The sequence below is a fragment of the Hemiscyllium ocellatum genome, chromosome 4 (genome assembly GCF_020745735.1).
Source record: "Hemiscyllium ocellatum isolate sHemOce1 chromosome 4, sHemOce1.pat.X.cur, whole genome shotgun sequence".
Classification (NCBI taxonomy): domain Eukaryota; kingdom Metazoa; phylum Chordata; class Chondrichthyes; order Orectolobiformes; family Hemiscylliidae; genus Hemiscyllium; species Hemiscyllium ocellatum.
The window spans coordinates 78,216,213-78,243,668 of NC_083404.1; the positions used below are offsets into that span (position 1 = coordinate 78,216,213).

The 27,456-nt window shown below is 37.0% G+C and overlaps 1 protein-coding gene across 2 annotated transcripts in view; it reads left to right on the forward strand.

The window, feature by feature from the left end:
• The window catches only part of LOC132814373 (peroxidasin homolog), a 590,104-nt gene that overhangs the window by 550,902 nt on the left and 11,746 nt on the right, over positions 1–27,456 (forward strand). For both annotated transcript variants that reach the window (XM_060823479.1, XM_060823480.1), the window contains 3 exons: positions 12,559–12,767; positions 20,994–21,123; positions 22,782–22,905. In XM_060823479.1, the coding sequence (XP_060679462.1) occupies positions 12,559–12,767; positions 20,994–21,123; positions 22,782–22,905 (463 nt within the window). The remainder of the gene's footprint in view (positions 1–12,558; positions 12,768–20,993; positions 21,124–22,781; positions 22,906–27,456) is intronic.

Consider the following 27,456-nt stretch of genomic DNA (forward strand, 5'->3'; position numbering starts at 1 on the left):
TATTTTAAGGCAGAGGAGGGTAGAATTTTGTTTGACACATGAATCAAGGATAATCAAATGTAGATGGGAATACGGCATTCGAAACACAAACTGATCGTTCACGATCTTACTGAATGGTGTAGTAGGCTGGAGGAGCTGAATTCTTCTGTTCTATTGTTCATGCATAATATGCTTCTATGCAGTTCATCAGCTCTCGTAATTCACTTGCAAAATGATTGAAAAATTTCATATAATGATGCATGTGAAAGATTCAATATCCCGTTCAGGTTGGAAAAATGGGATGTCATTATACCCTGAGTGTTGCTGTTTAATGTGTGGAAATTGGTCAATATGAGCATTGTTAAGAGAAGAAAAGAATATCAAGGGCCTAACTGAGACTTCAAATAGCAAGTATGCATAAAGCATTTTAAATAATAGTGATTACTTTGACCAACTGCAGAGATTTGATTTAATCCAATTTCCACAAACTAAATCAAAATGTTATACTGTTTACCTTCATGAAAGTAAGCTCAACCCCACATGACTTGCCTAATCAGCTATCATGGGATTTGATTCAATGAACTGAGAAAATAATTGCTCATGAAGTCAAATCATCCAATTACTCCAGGCTAATGCAAGAGTGCAAAGGAAGTCCAAAACTCCAGCCTTCCCTGCAAATTGTTTCTTTTGTGCTCTGTCCCCTGATTTCTCTAGGTACCAGATGTTAAGAGCAGATACAATTTTGTGCTTAGAATATTGATGCAATCCTATTAGCTGGTCAGCCTCTCGGTCTCTTTGGTTATTTTATTTATAGTTACATGATCACCATTTGGCTAATATTTTTAAGTACCAGATGTTTTATTAAATTCAAATACCATGATAGGATTTCAACCCGTGGCCTGACAATCTTGGGATCTGAATTACTAGTCCAGTGACAATATCACGACACAACTTCTACCACATACATTTCCCCACCCCCACACTGTCTCCTGACTGCACATAGGCCACCAATGCTGATCCCCTTAACTTCATTGCACCCTGTATGAGATTCAGTCAACTTGTGATTTCTTGTTATAATTGTGATGCAACTTGAAATAATTTAACTGCCCCTCCGCAGACCAGTAAATCTTCAAGATTATTAACTTTTGCTCCTCTCCCTGTTTACAAAAATTGCTATAATCATTCTGTATTCTAGAAATCATTACTTATGCACAGTCTGCCCTTTCTAATTATCACACCAATTTAGTTTCCATTTCCTCAGCGAAATCCTAAAGTATTACTTTCCCAACCAATTCAATCCACATGATTTTCTTCCTTTTTGATTTAATTTTGTTCACAACATGTCCACAATAGAGTCTCACATTTAACAATGTGGTGAAAAAATAACGAGACACACAAACTGTATTTTCCACCCATCAGGCAGTCGGGGCAGGGATGCAGCACACCGTTTCTAGGGTTGGGGACTGCAGAAAGAGGTGTTCAGAAGCTTTTTAGTTGCCATCTTGCTTCAGTCCCACATTTGTGCACATCTCAATACAGAACCCATCACAGCTGCTGAATTTGGACTTCAAATTTATATTACTTCACTTTGAAAGCATAATTATCAAGCAAGGGACAGGCGTGCAAAGTTAGTAGAATTGATAATGCTTTAATGTTTATAAGTGTCTTTTATATCCCTACTTTTATCTTCTGATCTGTTTTTAGCTAATAACTGAAATATAATGGATGATACATTTATGACTCTCATTTTTACATTGCAACCCTCAACCAAGCTAATAGAGGCTAAATGAGTGATGCAAATTCACAGACCACTCTAACAACATGTATGGTTGTGACAAATGCCTATAACTTGTTTGGCCTTATTATAAACATGAAGAAAACTTTGATCACAGTACAAGCTGCCACTACTCAGTCAAGAATCTCACAACATGATGAATTCTTCTACACTGTGTCAGACAATCTGAATTTGAAGTGGGCTCGATACAGGGTTGGAAGGTTTGAGCTACAGGGAGAGGTTGAATAGGCTGAGGCTATTTTCTCTGGAATGTCAGTGACTAAAGGGTGACCTTCTAGAGGTTTATAAAATCATGAAGGGCATGGATACGGTAAATAGACAAGGTGTTTTTTCCCTGGGTTGGGGAGTCCAAACCTAGAGGACATAGGTTTAAGGTGAGGGGGAAAGATTGAAAAAGGATCTAAGGGACAACTTTTTCACAACAGAGGGTAGTGCATGTATGGAATGAGCTGCCTGAGGAAGTGGTGGAGGCTGGTACGATTACAACATTTAAAAAGAATCTGGATGCGTATATGAATAGGAAGAGTTTAGAAGGATATAGGCCAAATGCTGGCAAATGGGACTAGACTAATTTAGGATATCTGGTCAGCATGGATGAGTTGGACTGAAAGATCTATTTCTGTGTTATGCATCTCTATGGCACAAAGATACAAACATTAGGAAAGCAGCTACCACATTTACTTGAGTCACAAAATGTGACTAGGAGACAACTTAAGGTACTAGTTTAAGGCCTTTTATACTGTTGTGAAGCATGAATGACGTAAAGTGAATATGATAAGAATTTCAAAGAAATCTCACGTATTCTTTCACAATGCAGATGGAATGAAGGTAATATAAAAGCACTTGTTTACCAGAGGCAAATTTACTAAGAAGAGTTTGCAAAGTGGAGACTGGATATATTTGCAATAATATTCTGTATGATAATTTTGAAGAACATGGAGTGCCCACAGATTCACTTCAAGGATGCTAGCAAGTATGAAGTGAAGAGTATCCTAAATACATTTTCATACACCAGCAATAAAGGGAGATCCTGAGGGATCTTGACAGAATGGAGTTAATAGTTTCTCTTTTGTGAGAATTCAGAAGTAGAAGTCATTGATTAAAAATAAATGAACAGAATTATTTTTCTCACACCAGGTTGAGTGTCTTTGGAACTCTCATCCTCAAAATATGCTGGAAGCAGAGTCTGTTTTTTTAGCATAATGGTTGGTAGATTCCTGATAGTTTATTTGGTTAGGTGGCAATGTGAAGTAACCAGATCAACCATGATAGAGGGGCATGGTGGCACAGTACCAGGGACCCAGGTTTGGTTCCCAACTTGGGCAACTGGCTGAATGGAGTTTGCATATTCATCCCATGTCTTCATGAGTTGCCTCTGTGCTATGGCACAAAAGTATGCTATTACTTCATTGTATCTGCACCAAATCTCCAATGACTATTGTTGTTCAGTAGCATTCTTTTGACTTTTCCACTTACCTTTGGGTAATTATTTGAATAGAGATAATATACAATGTTTTCTTGAATACCTCGATTGACTTTGCCTCCAATGCACTTGCAGAGATTGCATTTCCACCAGAACTACTTGTTGCATTTGATTATTTTGCAAAACACTTTAAATGTATGCCATTTTGTTCTCAATCCTTTAATGAGCAGGAACAGTTTCTCCTGATCTACTGCATCCAGCCCTCTTAAGATTTTTAAAAAATTATGTCAGATTTCCTCTTAAGCTTTTCCCGAAGGAGAGCAATCCAAACCTTTCTGATGTATTGTCATAACTAAAATTTCTCATTCCTGGGCTTGGAATCAATTTTTTGGAAATCTCTTCTCTACTCTGTGGAATGTTCACACCCTTCTTATAATATGGTACCCAGAACTGAATGCATTACACCAGCTGAGGTTTAACATGTCTTTTGTTAGTTCAGCAAAGTTTCTTGCTTTTATATTTTATGTCCCTATTAATAAAGCCTAGGATACTATGTGCTTTATTAACTGCTGTCTCCACCTATCCTGCCACCATCTGTGATTTACGCTAAAAGATAAGTTCCCAGGTACTTTGACCACTACACTCGCTTCAAATTGTCCCTCTTATTTTATATTGTCCACATCTAACTATCAAAGTGCATCAGCCCACATGTCTCATATTGAATTTCATATGTTATCTATCTGTCCAATCCATAACTTGTCTATCTCATTTTGTAATTATACACTGTCCTCCTCAGTTTACAATGATTCTAAGTATTGCCAAAGAAATGCTTCTCCTGTAGTGATGGTATGTACATTGCTTATCCTGTTTTGTTTTGGTCAGTGGTGGACCCTAGAATATTGATCATAGGGATTCAGCAATGCCACAGATAATGTCACTAACTGTCAAGGGGTTTTGTTTACATTCTCTCTTTTGGAGATGGTCATTGCCTGGCACTTGTGTGACAGAAATGTTGCTTTCCACTTACCATTGCAAACCTGGTTATTGTCCAGATCTTGCTACACATGGGCACAAACTTTTTCAGTAACTAAGGAGTCACCAAATGAATTTTGAACAATCATCAGCGAACATTACCACTTCATACCTCATGGAGGGAAGGTCATTAATGAAGTCACTGAAGATGGTCACTACCCTGAGAATTTATTTTTTAACATTGATGTCCTGAATCTGAGATAATTGGCCTCCAACAATTACCTAGCACAAAGGAGATAGTTGTATGAATGCAACCAGAAAATGTCTCCCTTGATTCCCATTGAGTCCAGTTTTGCAGGAACTCCTTGATGTCAAAGTCAGTTATTCTCACCTCCCCTCTGGAGTTCAGCTCTTTTATCCATGTTTGAACCAAGACTGTAATAAAGTCAAAGGCTGAGTGGCTTTAAGCAGAAAGCAAACCAAGTATCAGTGAGCAGGTTATTGGCAAATACCACTTAATAGCACTAACAGCAAATCCTTGCATCTCTTTTGATGATCAAGAGTAAAATGAAGCTGGTGACTGGATAGGTTGGGTTTGTCCTTCTAGAAATCGATCTACAGTACATCTACCAGTTGTTTCCTTGTATTCATAGCATGTGTTACTTCCTCAAAGACACTCCAATGAATTCATTAAAATTTTATTTTCTTTTCACAACCCATATTGACTCTGGATGATAAACTTGAGTTTTAAAAATAGTTTCTCTTTGTAATTTTCCAATTTTTCTAACAGCATCCTAAATAGTTACATTTTCCCTATGAATGTTGGTAGGCTAGCTAGAGATACCTGCTTTCTATCTCTCTACCTTTTTTAATTAAGAATTTACGTTTGATATTTTTCCATTCAAATTGAACCTTCCCTATATCAGGATAATATTGGAAAATTAAAACCAATGCAATAATTATCTTCTTAACAAATTTTCTTAAGACCCTGAAATGAAGTCCATCAATACCTGGGGACTTGTCAGCCCATAATGCAAACTATTTATTGAGTACCCCATCTTTTGTGATTGTAATTTTCTTAAGTTCCTCCTTCACATCAATTTTATGATTTACATTTATTTCTGGCCTGTTTCTGGTATCTTCCAGCATTGACGTCAATGTTACATATGAGTCAAGCTTACCTAGAACCCTTTTGATTGCAAATCTTTGGCAACAGCCTGCCTGTCACTATATGTTCGCATTATATGCAAAGTATTCTGTCCAACTCATTGCTATTTCCTTGTTCTGCTATATTAGATTAGATTGCCTACAGTATGGAAACAGGCTGTTCAGCCCAACAAGTCCATACCCGACCCTTCAAATAGTAACCTACCCAGACCCATTCCCCTAAATTTACCCCTGACTAATGTACCTGGCACTATGGGCAATTTAGCATGGCCAATTCACCTCACCTGCACACCTTTGGATTGTGGGAGGAAACCTGCACAGACACTGTGCAAGCTCCACACAGACATTTTCCAGTCGCCCAAGGTGGGAATCAAACCCAGGTCCCTGGTGCTGTGAGGCAGCAGTGTTAACCACTGGTCCACTGTGCCACATACATATAATACCTGTACACATTCTTTCTTATTCTAGCTTCAGTCTACTGTGCATTGTTCTCTCCTATATGGATAACATTTTACTTATTTTATTACTTTTAATGTAGAATAGTGAAATCTTCTTCTGAAATTTATTTCTGCTTTGGCTTGGCCAGTCAGCTAAATTCAAATCAGCTTTGCATTTGACCTTAATCCATGCTAATTTTTATTCCCTATACTTGTGAATAAATATTCAAAACAAATCTTTTGAAAGTATTTATTCTAGCATTAGTCCTGTTGCTTGGAAACAAACTCATTTACTTCAAGGCCCTCTTGAAATCCGGCATAAATGACTCCCACTTAAGACATAACGAATTTGTTCTCTTCCATAATATGCCAGTTTTGAACATAACTTGGTTCCAAGAAGAACACATTTTCACACCATTTTAAATATTCCACACTATACAAGTTTATCTTCTGAGATATTGTCATGGACAAGATTTAAAATTTCATTAGCTATCTATTTCATTACTCCCAGTCCCAGTCCTCACTGGGACCAGTTTTCAATGTATGTTCATCATGGATTCTACTCACTTTGCTATCAGGCTTTGTGAATGGATTAAAGGACTGAAATAGTATACAACAACATGACCCGTTCCAACACTCAGCTGAATCAGGCATTATACTCAACTCTATTTACCCGTTGCAAAGGAAGATGCTACAAATAATGTAAACCTAAAATAAAAACAAGAAATGCTAGAAAAAGTAGCCAAGAAACATCTGTGAAGAGAAATAGAGTTGATAACTTTTAATCAGGACTCAATAATTTATTTGATGTGCTCCTTATCCCTTAATAATGTCTTACAAAGCCTTGTTGATATTAGCCTTGAAGTGTCCCAGCCTCTCAGTAGATAGACAAGTCAGATGTGTGCATGTTCTGTAAAGCAACTCTTCCTGACTTTATCTTTACCTGGCCTAATTTTAATATTATGTCACTTGGTCTAGATTCGCCGATCAGAAAAAGTTATTCTTTAAAAGACACCTCATTTGCCTTCGACTGAAACATTCTGCTACAATGTACTTATTTTGATTGTCCTCTTACTTATTTCAGTTTAGCCCTTGTTAGTTTTTTATACTTTTGGTCTATGCTGCTTTTAAACACAATTCTTCAGTTAGTGTAGTGGGCAGTGAAGAAGGTTACCTCGGAGTACAGTGAGACCTTAATCAGATAGGCTGATGAACTGAGTAGCAGATAGAATTTAATTTAGATAAATGCAAGATGCTTAATTTTGTTTAGGTCCTGAGAGGTGTTGCGGAACAAAGAGACCTTGGAGTGCAGGTTCATAGTTCCTTGGAAGTGGAGTAGCAGGTAGACAGGATATTGAAGAAGGCATTTGGTTTGCTTGCCTTTATTGGTCAGTGCATTGAGTATGGGAGTTGGGAGGTCATGTTTTTGAGGTCAAGGTTTAGCCCCTTTTGGAACACTGTGTTCGATTTTGGCCTGCTTGCTAAAGGAGAGATGTTGTGAAACTTTTACAAAGATAATGCTGGGCATGGAGATTTTGAGATGTAGGGGAGGCTGAATAGGCTGGAGCTATTTTCTCTAGCGTGTCAGAGACTGAGGAGTGACCTTGTAGAAGTTTATAAAATCATGACGGGCACGGATAAGGTGGAATACTCAAGGTCTTTTCCCAGGGTAGGGGAGTTCAAAACTAGAGTGCATAGGTTTAAGATTGGAGGAGGAAGATATTAAAGGGACTCAAGGGGCAAATTTTTCACAGAGAGGATTGTGCGTGTGTGGAATGAACTGCTTGAGAAGGTAGTAGAGCTGGTAAAATGACAACATTTAAAAGGCATCTGGATGGGTATATGAATAGGAAAGGTTTGGAGGGATACAGATCAAATGCTGGCAAATGGGATGAGATTAATTTAGAATATCTAGTCGGCATGGACGAATTGGGCTGAAGGGTCTGTTTCTGTGCTCTACATCCCATGACTATGACCCTAATTAGATCACCAAATAATCTCCATCATACCATACAAATAATAGATATCCCTGGACAAAAAGTGTTCTCTAATATGAATCAGTGACGTATTAACTGCAGAGGTTCTTTAAGGTCAATGCCTATCATACGTATTCCTCATGATCAATTCGTACCATGAATATATGAATGAAAGTGGAACAGTTTTTCTAATTGAGATTTTTCAAAATGGATAATTTGCCTTCACTGAACTTTTAATGTATTGATGGATGCTTCACAGAATGGAAAGGTATTGCTTTTTTTTAAATGGACGTCTATGTTAAATGTCCACGGAAGGGTACAATCATTGATGCTGCCAGACCTGCTGAGGTTTTCCAATGACTTCTGTTGTGTTTCTGATTTACAGCATCTGCAATTCAACTTGGATTAGTAGGCAATTTGCCTCATGAGGAATAACTGCATGTGGGTGACAGAAATCTGCTCATGTGAGAGTGATATGTGATCAAGACATCCAGGAGCTCTTAGACACATTCTAAGGGATACCACATGAGTTGACAGTTGATAATGTCTGTAGAATCAATTTTCCATTCTGACAAGAGAAAAGCACCCACAACCACCAGGAAAAGGATAAAGATGAATGGTAGTGTGCCAGATATAACACGTGATGAAAAGGAGGTTCTCAACCTGACCAAAGAACAAGTTTTCAGACCATTGTTGTGGCCAAGATAGGAGTAAAAGTTGATGGGAGTAAGGAGACCTTGATCTTGGTGTCCTCCAGTTGGCAGAAAGAGAAACACCCACCAGATAATGATGGAGGTCAGAACAGGAAGGCCCTGACTCTAACTGTGTTCTCTAAATTAGGCATTTGCATTCTGGAGGGACATGTCTCAGTCTCAGCAGCAACCTGCAATCCATGTCTGTTTGCAAGGATGTTAAACAGTCTAAAAACTTGCAGTGTCATGTCATTACCCTCCACACTTCTAACTGCAAATATGTTGAACACAATGCTAATGCATTTATAACTTGATGAGATAGAGTTAACTACAATCCTCAAAACCTTTACTGAGTCATAGAGCAGAGTTCCTGTCGAATAGTCCAGACAGTGGAATTGCATCTTGAGTAGGCTGGTTGTTAGTCTGATTGCCACCTGGCTTGACCTATGGTAAGCATTTTACTGTTTCTGGTTTCCTCACCAGCATCGGAAACTGTGTTGAGCAGTAACCCTTCTCACCAAGGAGCAGTGTGTGAAGCCAGAATACCTGTGGTATTGGATGGAGAGTGCAGAAATACGTATGTGTATGTCATGAGTGCTCCCTGGAAAGTGAGCCATACCTGCCAGAGATTCTTTTAGTGGGCACATATAGGTTGAGCATTTCTTGAGTATATGCCCTATCTCCTTATTAAGGATGCAATGGAACTTTACATAAGCAATCTTTGCATCCACTGCCAGTCAAAAGCTTACAATGGCCTCTCAGCCAACACTCTTCTCTGCCTGACTAACAAGGTCAGTATGTTAGCCCACAAACTTTCCAACTCTCAAACAGGAAATGGGCGACCTGCTAAATGCAGTGTGTATGACTATCCAGGATAACCCATACACTCCCCAGAAGCTCCCTGGAAGGAACTACACAGGTTAAAATTCTCCATTGGCATTTGGAAATTATAACTTTACTCCAAGCATAGTTAATGAAAATGGACAAAAGGAGATGCATCCAAGTTTGATTTCCTCAGTAAATGATTATGCTCAATAGTCTGTTGCTGTTTACCTGCAAATTTGTAGGTCTTCCATTATTACATGGCAACAAAAGCCTGCCACAATCATCTCTGGTCCCATTGTCTGCAGGTATCAAACTCACATTGCAGTTTAATATTGGTTAAAAATGTTTTGAAAATATTAAAAAAAACAAAATATAGAAATTCAATTGAAAAAGATATGATACACAGGCTTCAACAAGTCACTTAAAAAATTGTCATAAATACAGAGAGGAGAAAAATATATAGTCATTCCTAGGATTCTTATTATTCAACTAGAGCAAAATATCGGAATTATTTGAATTGAAGAAACTGACTGGAGATGACCTTGTTCAGTATATAGAAATTACACTATTGACTAAAATCTACATTTTTGAGCAAACTGTACATCATGCAAAAATGAATTCTAAATGGTAAAATCCAGAAATGAATAACAGGTTCATCAGCATCTAAAGGAGAATAGGTGGGTTAATGACTTCAGATTCAATTTGAAATAAGGAACTGAAGGAAACAAGAAAGTAACACACAGCATCAACATCAGCCAGCATCAATCTTGTTCAGTTGGTAACACTCTTGGGCTTGATTCAAGTGGTTGTGACTTGAATGTATAATTTAAGTAAACAAAATGGCTGCACTGCATTCAGATTTCTCCAGTTTCCTCATTTCCCCTCCCCCCACCTTGTCTCAGTCGGTTCCCTCAACTCAGCACCGCCCTCCTAACCTGCAATCCTCTTCCTGACCTCTCCGCCCCCACCCCACTCCGACCTATCACCCTCACCTTGACCTCCTTCCATCTATCCCACCTCTATCGCCCCTCCCCCTAGTCCCTCCTCCCTACCTTTTATCTGAGCCTGCTTGGCTCTCTCTCTCTTATTCCTGATGAAGGGCTTATGCTCGAAACGTCGAATTCTCTATTCCTGAGATGCTGCCTGGCCTGCTGTGCTTTAACCAGCAACACATTTGCAGCACTGCCAGAAGTGTCATCTTTCAGATGGGATAATAGGGTGATTTTGAGCAGAAAACTGGAGTCATACCATATCCCAGTGACTATGGAGATTTGGGAAATTGGCCAAATCCTTTATGAAACCAGATGGTAGTTTACTCCTGGTGTCAGAATGGGGTCCAGAAAAATAGAAGTGACTCATTTCAAATTTTTTTAGTTGTTTTGTTTTAGTAACTTCCAGCAATCCTTTTAAAAACAGAAAATGCCAAAAACACATAGGGAGTCAGGCAGCATCTATTCTGAGAAACAAAGTTAGCAAATTAACCATTTACTCACAGGCCTCCATCCATTGGAGAACCAGCAGGATCCCTACACCACTTCTGTACAGTATACCAAATAAGCCTTAACCCTACATGGCATCTTGTTGGCCAGCTATACGTCTTTCGGACAGTTAGGTCCCCGAATGACAGAGCTACCAACTAATTAACTTTAGCCAAATATTTCAAGTCAATGATTCTGCATCATTTAACATTTGCTTTTATCCCTTAAAGATGACAAATTATGTATACTCACTGCTTCAATATATCTTGTATTTTCTGTGGATTTGTAACTATTAATTGAAACCAGCAGCATCGGAGTCAGTTTGCATATTTGAGTCTTCCATGGCTGGAAACAGGAAGTATATTGCCCACTTATTTACAGACCCTTGTGAATATTACATCAGGTAGATATTGAGCATCAATTGAGTGGTTGAAGTGATTCTCTGATTTGATTTTGCCAGCTGCCTGTATTTCAGAAACTACAACAAATCAATTTTTTTCTTTAAAATTAAGGTGAAGCCAGGAAATGATCAGTACCTCTAAAATGGTTTTATAGCAAGTTCTCAGAAGAATATTTTTAATTCAAACAGTCTGTAGAAAGACATGTTCATTTAACATTGATTTTTTTAAAAAAATCAATTATAAGTCAGTCATTCAGTATTGTGTCTGTAAGTAAGAAGTTCCGTGAGGCCATACCTCATGGTCCATTTTAATACACCAGCTATGTAGAAAGTCAAACCAAAGGAACTTGATTAGAAATGCCATATGCTGGAATGAAATTTGTTGAATTGATGAAAGGCAGTTGAATTATTTTTAACAGCACGGTTTATGGGCAGGGAAAAGAGCTCGTCTATCTGGCCCTACTTATTAAGCTTATCGTACAAAAGCCACAAGGGTCAGGATTTCAATTGACCCCCAGCCCTAGATAGTGGATATGTTTGGTACTGCAGCCAGTTCCTTCATGTTATCTGCCCGACTGAAAGCAAGCCTATCAATCATGCTGATTTCTGGGTGAGTAGTTGACAGAAACAAGTGTACATGCTGTACCAATGACCAAACATGTGACACCCATGCACACGAGCTGGAAAGATGTTTTATTTCCAAGACAGTACATCAGTCATCTTGCTTCTCAAGGTCAAATCTAAAATGGAACCATTTGCCAGATGGAATAGGCACCAATACGTCATTTGGCATCTTCAAGATTTATCCTCTGATTATATTTTAAATTTTTTATTATCAGGATTGCCATTTTAGTTGTTCATGTCAGGTTTAGCTAGTGCTACACCTAGAAATATTGGCAGAGTACAGACATTATTTTGTGAACTTTATATAACAAGCAGAAACTGAAATCTATCAAGAGAAAATTATGGATAATGGTGAACCTAGATGTCAATATTTCACACCTGAATCACCACCTTCTTCCCACACAATCATCCCCCTCCCCTTATTCCAATATATGTAATTTGTATGAGGTAATATCCCGATTACATTTCTCTTTAATGTGTTTTATTCTCTTTAAAATGATTTTCATGAGTCAGATTTCAATAGAAGACTCCAAAATGCTATTGTTGTGTTGAATGAATAGGGATCAAGGTCTTCAGTTAGTAAAGGCCTATAATATTGGAAAAGGCTCTTCAGCCCATTGAAAATTAACAGAATGATTTAGAATGAAGCAGGCTCTGATAAACCACTGCATTTAACATTACATTTTGTTGTTTTGGAGTTAAATAATATTTAATTTGAGTCAATATTATGTTTCATTTTGAAATTAAATAACGCTCAAAGCCACATGCATCTTTTTATGTGTCATCCTAGGTTCTGGTTTGAGAATCCAGGAGTATTTGCCCCAGCTCAAGTAACACAACTGCAGCAAAGTTCTCTAGCAAGTGTGCTCTGTGACAATGGTGATGATATTCAGCAGGTCCAGAAGGATGTATTTTTAAAAGCAGAATACCCTCAAGGATATGTAACCTGTGATGAAATTCCAAGAATAGATTTGCGATTATGGCAAGATTGTTGTGAAGGTCAGTTCAATCCAGAATAAATTAAAGTAACAGGTACTGCTTCTAATCTGTGATTCATTTCCATTACGTTTAGATCAATGTTGTGTAGAGCAGGAGAAGAAATTACTTTTACTTTTCCAAGGACTACTGCCTAATATCACAGAGTTTTATGAAATTTATTTATGCATCCTGAAATTTTATTTTACCCTTCCTTGGAACCTAGGCTACAACATCCTTCAGATTTCCTCAAATAGAGATTGGTGAGTTATTGTTCAATCATGTTGCTGGTACTTATTCGACTTTTCAAAAGCATAATCCTGAAATATAGCTCGGTAAATATAACTAGTCTTCAACCAAGGTCGCTGATGCTGGCAATGGGGAGATTGGGGGTAGGGGTTGAGCGGTGCAGGGCAGGGTGTGTGCATGCGTGCAGGTGTATGTATAAGCGATAGGGACCTGGAGTTGGGGATGTATCCTATTTCATTCCAACTGGAACTCTATCAACAAACACATCGACTTGGACCCCATTTACCACCTCTGAGAAAAAGAATAGGAAATGACATCACCACAGAAAGGACGTCACCAACCCAAAGAAACCCTAACATAGAAATAGAAAGCAGGAATCATCAGCAATGCTACGTCCAGAGGCTCACTGAAGATGTTACCTAATAGGGTGATGAAACATCTGGAAATGAACCTTCCAGCTCAGCAAGCAAACCTACATCCACATCCATCCATGTATTCCTTCCACTACAGGGATGGTAATTGCCACCAGGATACCTCTTCTAACCAATAGAATAGCTATTCAAGTAGGATTCTTCCACCCAACAAGAACCTGCTGAGAAAATGATTTACCTATTAGTCTCTCAAGCAATAGAGCACTTTCCTGATGCCAATTTAATGTTGACAGATGTAGGAGGTGTCATTCAATTGGACAATTAATTGATTCAATTAACCACCCAGTACGTAGTCAAGTACTGATGTTTGTGTCAATTTGATGGTGATATGTCAAGGGCTCCACTCACCACACCTTTCCCTTTGTATTATCAACAATTCTACCTTCTAGTTTTAGCATAAAGGCTGTTTTGTTAATAGCCAGTGTACATCACCGGTGATGTCACATGAGAATTTGTTTCACATAAGTGATTAGGGTAAGGAATATATTACCTGTATGTTTGATGGAGGCAGGTTTGGTTGAGGCATTTGAGAAGGTATTAGATTTATTTCTTATAAAAGAAACAATGTGCAGGGTTATAGGAATAGACAGGATATTGGCACTAAGTTTAAAATGCTCACAAAATTGGTGAAGAGACAATGAACTGAAAAGCCTGCTTCTGCACCATAGTAATTCTGTGATATTAAACTAGAACCCGAAGGATGAAGGTGTTGAACCATGTTGCTGTAACAATGTAAATAGTCAGCTTGCACATTATGGTATTCACATCTTCTCTGTCAAAATCACAAAATCTGGTTATGTTATTTAAACATGTGGATAACGTCTGCTAATGCTTTACTGAAGATCCTGGGAATAGAATAAACTAGGGAGAAGCTGTAGCTTGAAGGAATAATAGCTGTATGTGAACAGAGTGTACCATCTGTGATATCAAATGATGTCAGATCACATGAATCTTGGACTCAAGGGAAGAAGATTCTTACAAGGCTCTGCTGAACTATGTAAGGAGGGTAAATCATCAATTAATGATGATTTACACCAGTATGATTTCCAGTCCTTATCTGTCAAAATCATCCAGAACCTGGATCCAGGTTATGACATTTAGACACACCCATTTCCAAAAGACTGGTAACACCAAGTCCTGAATTTCAAATTACTAAGATTAAAATGTATCATTTTGAAATGTCTAATGTATAGGAATATATCTGTTTAATTTCCTGTATTAGTAGCAAATTATAATGGAACCCTGTATAATACATCAGAATCCAGGATATATTTTGGGAAGATCAGGTATTAGTAACCTTAATGGCATGAGATGTACCTGTATCCCAAATTGTAATGAAGCAGACATTAGAAATGGTTAGTCAAGTAAGTAATTTTCTGAACTGTTTTAAAGATGGGAAGAGAATTAGAAAGATGGTGAGCTTTAAGGAAAATATTCTAGATCATAGGGCCTAGATGCCGAAAATTCTGGCCAACTATGGCTTGACAAGGGAAGTGGATGTCAGGCAGAAAGGCAAATTGAAGAAATTTTAGAGTGATGATGGGAATAGGTTTATGAAGAGATGTGAACAAGAGGATGAGAGTTCTTAAATATTACTTCACTAGATCTGCATACAGATTCTCTTAATGAGCACAGAGAGGTGAACCGAACTTATTGTGAGTTTCGATGTACAAGCTGAGTTAGGGATTAGATTGTGTTTAAGGAGGTCAGCCAAGAAACCATTTCATTGTTGAATTTCAAGAGAAATATAAACATGGAAAAGTAACATTTCAAAAAAGAATAGGAAATCCACCCCGTTTGAAATTATTTGTATTATTAATTAAAGTTATTAATCATAATCCCCTAAAGTAAAATTAAGAATGTAAATTCTGGACTAACAAATGCGTAACTTCCTCAGAGTACAATGAAGAAATTAGAAATGACAAACAAAACCTATTTCTGAAGATTGTTAATACTTTATGAAAACTGAGATCTTGTGAACTGTTTGTAACATTCCAACAAATATGAACAGTTCTTCAAATTGATTTCCCCCTTTTATAATGTTTAGCTGGGTTATTTTAATAATTTTGCTTACTTTGCTAAAATTCTACCATGCCTGTATTTTTGTGACAATTAATATCCCATATTTGTTTGAGTGTATGCTTTGTGTTGTATTTACGTCTCTATTTTATGTACCTCTTTTTGTTTTGTCTGTTGTACTCTTGTAACAAAAAAATCACAATTTCTCTCTGTTTCTCCTGAAGTGTGTCCATCTGTTACCTTGTGTTTGTTATAAGCTCTTCTTTCAGGTCTTATATCTAATGTTCGTGAATTACACAATCGTACATCACTGCTCATCCAGCGCTACAATCGCATCTACCACCGTGTTCGTAATTACAAGAAGAGAGGCGAGTTTCTGTAAAAATTTTCAACTACTTCAAAGTTTATAGAGTAGGGAGGTGATTAGGATTGTCAGTGTGTTTTGTTGAGTTAAAAATATAACATCAACACACCAAGGATATATAACAAAACATGTTAACATTGAGATCCAAAGTATTTTTCTGTTATTATTGTGACAATCTACCATACCTCTCCGAGCCAACCTTTCCCTTCATTAATTGGGCTGTAAACTAAGAAGGTGGTCATTCATCCATTACACAAATTGTCCCCATTAGACTTCCATCGACTGACTATTTTCCAATTTATCCGGAAACTCTGTCGGTAAAAATTGCCAACATGTTGTCCTCCTAGCAGCATATCATTCATGTGGTGCTGTCATGCTAAAGCAGAATTTTGGTGTTGTTCACATTAACAAATTGTGCCTGCATACTTTCTTATAAATCTGCTATTTTTACTTGATTGGCCTATGTATGATTCTAGTGCCATATCAAAGTGGTTTTTGAAGGACATTTTGAAAAAAATAAATTGCACTAATGTAAGTAGTTCAACAACCATTATTTCACAGCAACTAAGAATGAGCAATAAACATTACTTTGGAGATTATATTTACATCATATGAATGGCCAGGAGTAAAAAGGCTGTTTCCTGATGAAAGTTTTCTAGTAATGCCACATTCTTAAGGGGTTTAATCTGTAAATATATTTGGCGAGGTAACTGTTTAATTGATATTGAGTAAAACCTGGCTCTTGTCACTGTAACTGGTATAAAAATTAAATTTCAGTTACATGGACTTTCTGCAAGATACTTGCCAATCTCATTGTCCATTTCTGCAGTATTTCCATCAAAGTCATACTAAGTGATCAGGAGAACTCAAAGAAATTATAACGCCACTATATCATAAATAACATACAAATATCAGGATCTACAAAGGCAATTATTTTCCCTCAACCTTTAAATGATATCTGGAAGTTGCAATAGTTAAATTCTTGAAGTTTCTATTGTTTAAGCAGAACCCCCTCAGTGAAATGAATGCTTTGAAATTCAATAGCCAGTATTCATTTTTATCATTTGAGTAAAAAAAATGTTTTAAACTCTTGTATTTCAAGATACATTAAGATCAAACAAGCAAGCACAAATAAATGTTAAGATATTTCTACATATTTTCAAGCCGAATGTAGTAATATAATTTTATTCCTTTGATTGCTAATTATATACAGTGAAGCTGTGCAGTTCATGTGCCTCATTTGCACTTCCAGGTTTGCGGGAGTCCTTTTACCATATGCGTCAGCAACTCATAAGACTGTCTAGGCTGGTGACTTATCTCGAGGAGACAGTTTCAAAACCTGTTAATCGAGGCGAGTCTTTTTAAAAACATGAACACAAACATAGATTTTTAAATTCATGCATTTTTATCAAAGGGAACAAATGCAAAGGTATAAGAGCAATACCATCCAGAAGCATTTGAGTTCTCATGTCAGACATAGTTGATATGGTAAGCAAAGATTGACTTGAATGCAGACTATACTAAAATATATATGTTTATATATGTTTTCATATATATTTGGAATACATCCAACCTTTTGAAAAGACAAAAAAAAATCTATCCGGTGAAAACAATATAACTTTTAACTGCTATTGTTGGCAAAGAGTAAATTGTGAATAATATTTTGCACTTTAGAATAGGCTAGGAAGAGCTTTTTTTTTAAAAGAAACTCTGAAATGTAAATTGATCATAATTCCAATGATGTTTCTTTTGCTCACGGCATTGATATATATTAACATGTAAATGAACAAGGAAAAATCCAAGAACATAAAACAAGCTTAGGCTGATGTAGTTCAGATTTCATGTAATTGTTGTGAAAAAATCTTACGTGCTTTTAGTGGAGAGTAGATAAACATAAACGTTAATGTCAAATACTTCAAAAGAGTAATGATCATATACGGTGCATTCAGAAATTGATGAAGTTGAATATTTTGATTAGAAATAAACAGTTTAAAGATGATAACTGAAATCTGTTTCATCTAATTACAATACAGGCATAAGTAAAATACCTGCAACAAAATATACTTAATATTGAAGCTACAGTTAAAAAAGAACAGTTACATTACACCATTTCACTAAAGTGCATGTCTCAATCTGCTGCTGTCTGTCTGTCACTGTTGAATTCATCTTGTGTGTGCTGTTTTCTAAGGCTGTTTCCATTTATGTATATTGCATTGTTACAGATTTTCATTTAAGATTGACTTCTGAAATTAATTTCATTCTCGCATTGTCTTTCATATCATTAAAATTCTAACAGAGTATATTCAAAATACTCACAGCTGTGGAGAGAGAAACAAATTAAGGTTCAAGGTTGACTAACTTAAAGGTTGGTTATTACTGGCAAAAAGTTAGAGATATAATAAGTTGAAGGAAATAGAGGCAAAAGTGTAAGGAAAATAAAAACAAAGGGAAAGGCTGTGATGATATAGAACACAGAGGAGCCTAAATGACAACAAGTATTAATGTTGTAAGAAATCAGGAGTGGTATGGGTCAATGAAGAAAGCATAACGGTAGGTGTAGAGGAATACACAGCAACAAGAAAATTAGGATCTGTGGCTACAAGCATTAGGTATTAATCACAATTCTTCTGTGGCTTGACCTACTGCCAGCTACTACACTGATTGTAACTTGTTCCTTTTCTTTCAGTCTGCCAAAGCTTTTTCCATTATCCTCTACATGTCCATCACTAATTTAGAAAGTGCTGTTTTAATCTGTTAAACTTTCAGAGTCTAGAGGATGATAAAGATTCCTTCTTAAATGCTGCAAAAAGGCAACTCTGACATTTGCCATCTTCTACTTATAAATAAATTACCTTTTCTAATTCTCCAGAAGAGTAAAATTTGTACAATCAAAGCTGGAAACTAATATTATGGGAATAGAATGGTATACTGAATTTGCAGATGTCATTGTAGAGCACTTATTGTAGAGTTTTGGGAGACAACTGAGAAAAATCCCAATGCTTACCCCTCAGGTTTCATTAGTACACCAGACTTGTTCGTAACCCGACCAAAGTGTCCCAGAGTACTATAAAATTGCCTGACTCGGGTATCAGATTACTCAGTCTGCTACAATCAGTAGGTTTGATTTCAACATTCCACTCATGGATCTCTTAATATGGAACAACCTGAGTCCAAAGAGACCTTCCTTAAAATTGTAGGTATGTCTCCTCTTGTGTCAATGTCTTCCCCAAATGTTGGTCTTGTATAGATATTTGCCTGCAAATCAAAATGTAAAATCATTCTAATTTGGTAATACTTGCAATTACCAACTCCTGCAGTCCATCAGTTTTTCAACTCTCATTTGACTTGCAGTTTCACAAAAACAGAATTTCAAGAAGTCAGGCAGCACATTGCATGACTGCACTGTTTGTAGGTTTTATGCAATCTGAAATAATTATTTGAAAAAATATCAGAATTAACCAGCAGATCTTCATGAATTATGGTACCTGTCCCTTGAACAATTATTTATCATTGGATAAAACGACTCCAAAGTAGTCGCACGTATTGGCATAGTGACATCACATTACATTCTTTCCATTATTAGCCACCGCACCAGTGGCTGGATCACCACCAATATTCTGCAGGCATTGGCATTGCTTTAGTAGATGGGAGGAATGCGATCTGAATTAAATGTAATAAGGCATCAGATTAGTAATTATTTTCAAAATTCTTTGTATTCTGAGCTGCCTTTGCAACACCCCAGAGATGTTGGCACACTTGCTTCCTTCAGAACTGACTCACAGAATATTACTGTGCTGGAGAGGCCTTTTTGGATTAGAGTGGTGCTGGAAAAGCACAGCAGGTCAGGCAACATCCAAGAAGCAGAAAATCGATGTTTCGGGCAAAACCCCTTCATTAGGAATAGATCAGGAAAGACCTTTTGACCATTGTGCCTACTTTTCCAAGGAGCATTTCACTTAATGCCAGCCTTCTGCTTCTTGTAATCTTTCACATTGCAACTTTTCAAATAGTCATAAGGTGAATGCCTCAACTGAGCTTGCCTCTATGAAAATAGTTTTCCTCTTTGCTTTTGCCTACTACTTTAAATGCATTCCCACTTGTTCTATCCAGGCTCTTCATTATTCTGAATACCTGTTTCAGATCTCCTCCCAGCCTTCTCTTCCCAAAAGAAACCCTAACTTCTCCAGTCTATCTTCATGAACTGAAATTCCAGTCTCTGGGAGAACTATTCTTGTAGGTGTCTTCTCAATTCTGTCTAAAGTCTTCACTTCCTTCTGGAGCTCATCAAGACTAGAATACTGGGGCTGAACAAGGGATGTTCCTCATGTGTCAACAATTAGGATTTCAGTTAGGTGCAAAGCTGACAGCATCACCTTTTCAGCAAAGCAGAAAACCTTCTATGTGATTTTTAAGTTGTCATATAACTGGACAGTTTACTTGAATGGCAAATGACAGTTGCTTACTGTCAGATTTAGAAACTATGCTGTAGTAAAATCTGTTTTATATTTTTGTTTACTCTACAAGCTGGAGAGTTTGGGGACTTGTTAACTCTGAGAGACTGGTAGAAACTTTTCTTTGCATGGAACAGTTAATTAGATTTGCTCATCTTTCATTTTTAAAAGGACTAAAATTTTCTTCCACAATTGCAGTATTTCCTATTCTCTGCTGGCCTCTATGCAAACCCAGAATTTCTTTACAGCCATTCCCACTCTACATTGCATCTTTACAGAAAGTGCAGTGGAAACTCCTTTATCCAGTGTTGAAGTTCCCACCACATTCCTGGTAAAGTTGTGTTAGCAGAGTTGGAGAAACTCCAAGGAAATTCCCCGTGACATGGGTGAATTTCTGTTTGCTTTGGACTCTATGTACCACTTCTAAAATGAAAACTGCATATCAATGCATTTCAGAATTTCTGCTATGGAAAGAAATCTGCTTGGTTTCCAAAGTGTATCACATATTTGTTACACTTAAAACCCAGTAAAACAAGTGTGAAGTGATCTTTGCATAAAACTAAGTTTGTGTGAAATATTTGCTTAGTCCAAATGTAGCAATGTGATATTCATGACAGTACAAAAGAGATGTAGAATTGTGATTTTCATGGTGATTCCTGGTATGGAGATGCAAACATATGGCTGGTGATGACAGATGTTTTGCAGTGCTTCAATATGAGCCCTTTTATTTTTGCAGATTGTAGAGCAAGGGAACAGTCTAATGTATTTTCACACCAATTCCGTAGTAAACGTTCACCAGAGTTCAGTTATCCGGAGGATAAGCACACAAGAGATTCTACAATCACATCTGTTGCACAGCAAGGAAGGTAAGTAGCCTTTGGATGGAGTATTTGAAGGGAGACAATCAAATTAACATCAAGTACCACTCAGTGGCCAGATTCCACAACATAGTTTGAACCAAATATGATCAAACGGTCAAATACAATTCTGTTATCACCGTATACTCATGTGAAAGGTCACCATAAGCCATTTGCAAGATGGCAAATTTTGTGCCTTCTACATTGGCATTTTGTATTATTTTCACATCAATGCAATGATTTTGTTTTTGTGATGAACTGCAAAGTACATTTTTGTTAGCAACATTAAATTATCATAATGCTGAAAACCTTTATTGGTACATGGCATTGGAGTGAGGCATAAACTGTAACTAACGTAAATAGATTCTATATGAAAGTTGATTAGGAAATCATGGTAAATACTAATATTGAATAAGAACTTAGCCGAAGATTGTAAAACAATTACTACTCAGGGAAGTCTTTATCTTCTGTTTTTGAGAAATACTGACAAAGTCCTATTGGAGAGTGTACTATTGTTTCTAATTTGTTCGTACACAAACTTAAAGTAAAAGTATCAAATTTGCAAATGATACCACACTGGGAAGGACAATCGGTTTGGAGGAGTCCACTCAGAAATAGCAGTCAATGGCATAATATGTATAAGCTGGCAGAACAATGAGAGATGACATTTAACGCAGACAAGTATAAAATACTCCATATGAGAAGATAAACGTTGCAAACACAGGCTGGAATATTGTGCCCTCCTGGTGGCAGGTTTGTGGATGGGGGGGGTGTGGCATTTAATTGGGTGAGAGGATAGTAGCTAGGGACCCCATAATCTATCTGCCTTCATTGAAATTGAGTCTGTAGCCTCTGCATGACTTTCCTGCCTGACCGTCAATTGAAGTCCATAAGTGGGCAATGAATGCGTACTTAAGTGTCAAAACCCTACTACCACTGATCTTAATCCAGCAACATGTTCCCTGTTGGTACTACTAAGTACACTTATTAGACAGGAATTCTGGCCCCAGGGTCCTTGATTCCAAGGAGAAGCCTGTTGCTGCTTTCAGAAGGCCCAGTTGGCAAAATGTGCAGTTACCTTTCTTGTAAATCAGCAACTTGAGGGAGTCTCACTGGTTGTCCATTATCTTGGAATGAAGTTGAAAGATTCTAGGAATCAAGGGGCTGTGGTAGTTGACCTGAGCATCTTACTGCAAGCACAACAGAAAGCCAGCTTATTGGACGATCATCATTATTTAGGGATGTCATGTGAGTTAAAATAAGGCTGAATTTGGATGTTCCAAATAACTAATCATTTCCATTCAGATCCATGAACATTGTAGGACTGTTGGAACCTATGGTTATAACAGCATAAAATCCTTCAGGAATTTTCAGAATCTCCTTCTGAAACAAAGAAATGGGTGAGGAAAATAACTGAACCATCAGTTGTAGGGGAAAAAAGTTGTTTTTTTAGTTTGAGAAAGGTCAATCTTTAAAAAAAATGTAATTATTTAGTTTGGAGATTTTCCAGGGAAAGTTTTCTAATTTATTAATCCATCAGACAAATCTTTCAAAAAGCCAAGATTGTTTTTAAGAATTTACAGAATATAGTGTACCTACTTCATCTGTTACTGGCAATAATTGATTCTTTGAATCTTAAAAGATTGATTTTTTTTTATGAATACCAGGTACAAGCAAGACTTCGGTAAATTTTTGAATTCAACAGTTTTTCCCACTAATGACAAGACTCCTCAGGATTTCAGTGGCTTTGTGGCAGATGTGCAAAAGACTATCACTTCCCTTCGGAGCCAGGTTTGAAAAATAATCTAAATAATATTAATAAAAGGAAGAGAAACTTTCTGGCAAACTACCTATCTACCTTTAAATTCATTTATTGATTACAGGTAGTCTGGTAATTAAGATTTGCAACATTTACAGTTTAAGAAATTAATAATATTCTAAATGAAAAACCGCAATATAATTTCTAATTACAGAGAACAAGAAGCTAAATGTAATGTGAGTAAATGAACCTAGAAAAATGACTTTGTTTGGTGTGAGAGAGAGTGCAGAAGTCAAGTTTCTACTCCAGAGCTTCCCAAAATTGGGCTGGGGCCAGAAGTGAATGTTGAGGTTGTGAAATCTGGGTAGCAATCGCTGCCATGACAATGTTCCTCATCGGTTGCTCAATCCAAAAGTAGGCTATGTAGACAGCATTTGAAATCTATAACTGATGTGCTCCACTTCTAACAAGCACCCTGCTCTTTGAGATTCCCCCACCTACTATGACAGTTCTCAGACAAATTTCCAGCCTCAATGACTCTTCTACAAGCTGCTGTTCTGACAAAAACTTCATGACCATGAAGGAGTTATCAAATAAACAGTGCAGTTCCCCATGAAAGCACTGAAGTGTTTTGTAATAAAATGCAGGAGGATCCTCCGTTTGATCCCAGAGCACCTATGGAGCTTCTGATGCAGTGAAGTTAGCAACTGTCTTACGTATTTGCGTAGAGGTTATTTCAAGCTGGTTGGACTGAACAGTTGGTTTCGTGTTATGATTTCTGAATTCTTTCACAATCACAGGAGATATCACAAAAATCTCCATTGCATCATTGTATAAACAGATGACGTATGCATTGTTTGCCAAAGCAAGAATTAATCATTTCTACATGAGCAATGGGTGAGAGCTTGAGATTATTTTATGAATGGTAAGATGCCCAAACATTGTGGGTGTTATTCATGGCTTCACAAATTTTTCTTACCTCCAATACTCTTGAACAGCATGGATTTATATTCCCTCCATATTCAGTGTCCAGTAATTATGCCATAGGTGTCACCTCCAGTCTAAACACTGTATGCTTGCATTTTAAGGAATTAATGCAATAATTGGTGAGACTAATGAATAAATGAGTAGAAACAGCAGGAACAGAAAACCAAATAAACTGGCTCTCATACTGTAGGTGTGACTCTAGGCTGCAGTTCTTGAATTAGCAGCATACATCCTTCATGTAGACTCAAGGATGCAAGTAAAAGGTAACTCCTCTCGTCTGGGTCTAGCGGGGAGGTGGGCAAGTACCTCATTTGGCTGGATAGCTAGTTTGTGGTGCAATGAAGCACCACCAGTGTGGATTCGGTTACTAGACTGTTCCAATAACGGACTCCACTCAATGTTTTCCCCTCCACTGAGGTGTGGTGACACTCAAGTTAAACCACCACTAGTCATCACTCTCCCTGGTAAGCCTATAGTGACTTTACGTTTTGTCTTTAAGCAACAACAAAAAGGGCACATGTACCTATGAACTGAAGGTTTCAAGGCTCTCACAGCCTCTCCTCCTGCTCTTAAACTCTAAGCCTTGGCTAATAAGGGCAAATATGTCATCTTAACTACATTATATGCCACTCCTGCTACCTTAAGGAACCATTGGACATGCATACCAAAATCCTTCTAATTCTTTGTTTTTCATAGATGCCTACTGTTCCCTTGTTTGTTCTGTCAAAGTGTTTTATCTCCTACTTATTGAATTCCATTTGCCACTGTTAAGCACACCTGACCTGTCATACATCCTCCCGTAACCCTCTTAACTATACACCATCTACCAATTTTCATATCATGTACTTACTGATCAACCCTCTTACATTCAAGTCTAAATAACTTAAACTGCAAGGGTCTCAACACTGATCCCAGGAGAACTTCTCCTGAAAGCCACTCATCATCCTGACTTGGAAATATATTGCTGTTCCTTCAGTATCTGAGTCAAAATGAAACCATCTCCCTAATGGTGTTGTGGGTCTACCTACAGCACATTGAATGCAGCAATTCAAGAATACAACTCACCACCATCTTCTCAAGGGTAACTAGGAACGAGTAATAAATGCTAGACCAACCAGTGATGCCCATGTTCCATGAGTGAATAAAAAAAAATTGTCCTACTTCATGTTTTAAAAGATTTCCTCTTTCCATAAACTTTAAGTATCCTGAAATAAGTATATTAATGGTGTCAAACCACTGTTCTGCTATACATAGTGGGTTAATCCAAAATTTACTATTTTTTTTCAGAGTAATGTTTCCTTTTCTCATAATAAATTGCATTAATAAGAAAATATGTAACAATTATTATAATTGTCTGAAGACATTTATGCTACATTAGTGAGATTGGTTAAAATTTTCTCCATAACATTTCTAACCATTTGGCATTGAAGTAACATCTTCAGAAGTGAGGATCAAGGAAATGTAGTTTGGCCACTAGAACTGGTCCATTCAATACCTAACACTTGTAATTGTTAACTCTATCAACTACCCTGCCTGATATTTTACTCTCAAATTCATCACTATTCCCTTAAAGATACAAATTTTAAATTTCATTGGGTTACCACTGCTGGTTCCACAAGTTAGCCTAACTTCTAAATAATGGTGAACTGAAGTATTTTTTTTAAGCTCAGATTTAATTCATTGTCACTTAAGCTGAAACAGCTTAGACGGGAGATTATTATTGCCTTTTCCACTATCAAGAAATAGGATAATTCATTTTGCTCGTTTCTGCCTTCACATCAAAGCACTTCCTTCATACACTGACATTCCTTTCGCTGCATAGAAACCAGAAATTTCAGCAATACACAAAATGTGGTAGACTGTTGCATTGTGCAGCTTTATGCATAACCTTAGTAACTAGTACTTACACACTTTTGGCTGAATATCCCTGTGTTTTATTAGCAATTGTCCCACCACATTATCTGGATAGAATATGCCAGAAATCATAAAATACGCTGATCCATCTGTAATGAAATAAAACAAATCATTTTGGTTCAACTAATTAAGCAGTAGTTTAATAACAAAAACTGCTTTCTATACTATAAAACTAAAAAAAGCCTGTCAATATTAAGCTTTTTATCAACCTTCCTGATCGTATTCAAAACGACCTTTTTTGTAATGTTTACAATAAAAACACGCAATTGTTTCTTTACCGCTACTGTAATGTCTTGGTGAGTGGACTCTTGAAATGGTTAAACTTCAATGCAATGCATGCTGTTGTAATTAGCATAAGCTAGGCAACCATTACCATTGATCATAAAAAAACCTTTTTAACATTTAACAATGTTATTTCTCTCTGTTTTAAATGAAGTGCCAGTCAAAGGCCTTAACTCTTATTCCTCTTGAGTTTGTATTTTCAGAACATTATAATGTACAGTGCTGTTTCTGAAAATTCTCAAAGTCCTCTACATGCACAATAACTTACTCTGAAGGAAAGTGACTTTGATATAACCAAATACAGGACAATCTCATGAAACCCAATGAGATAAATAACAAGTTAGTCTCCATGCAAACATACCAACAAGGAACAAGAGTAAACTAATCAGTTCTTTGATCTGCTCTACTATTCAATAAGATCATAGAACATCTGACATGAACCTCAACTCTTCATTCCTGCATACTATGATAATCTTGTAACCTGTGGTAATTAAGCATCTATCTAAATCTGCATTAAAACTGAAGATGCTGCAACAGCAATGACATTCCAAAGACACTCTACCTCTGAGAGAAAATGTTTTTCCTCATTCCCTGTCTTAAATGGAGAAACTTTATTTTTAAATTATGACCCCTAGTTTGGATTCTCCCACACGAGAATATGTCTTTTCTATATCTGCCCGGTCAAGTCCTTAAGGATTTATGCATTTTGATGAAGTCTCCTCTGATTCTTCTAAACTCCAGAGAATTCAGGCGAAGTCTACCTAACCTTCCCACTGAAAGCAAACAACTTTCTAAATGCTTGTCCTGTAAGAAAAATGCAAAGTGCTGGAAAAACTCAGTAGATCTGGTATATCCTTTCTGAATTGTTTCCAATGCATTAACATCCTTCTGTAAGTCTAGTAACCAGCTTTACACACAATATTCACCTTTTTAATTGCAGTTATCTTAAGTTCCTCCCTTCCTTTCAATTCTCAATTTACTGCTATTTCTGGGGTGTTACTTGTAGAGTTTCTTGTGAGAGTACACAGCAATTTGTCCACCATGTCTTTATCCTCCATTATTAGTTCTCCAACCTTCCTTGTTATAGGGCCAACACCTACCTTGTTAATGTTTTTGAATATCTGAAGAAGTTATTCCTGTCTGTTTTGATATTGTTGACTTCCTTTCTCTTGTACCCCAATTATTTTGCTTCCATTCTAATCATTTAGTAATTCTTTACTTTTTAAATATATTCTGTCCAATCTTCTAATCTGCCACCCATCTTTGCACAATGTTATGTTTTTTCTTTTGAGTGGTGAGTTCATTCCTTACAATTTTTGGTATTCATTGAAATGTACATGTTTGTGATTTTGTAATAGCTCCTTAAATGTTTGCCAGCGCATCTCTATTAACCTAAATTG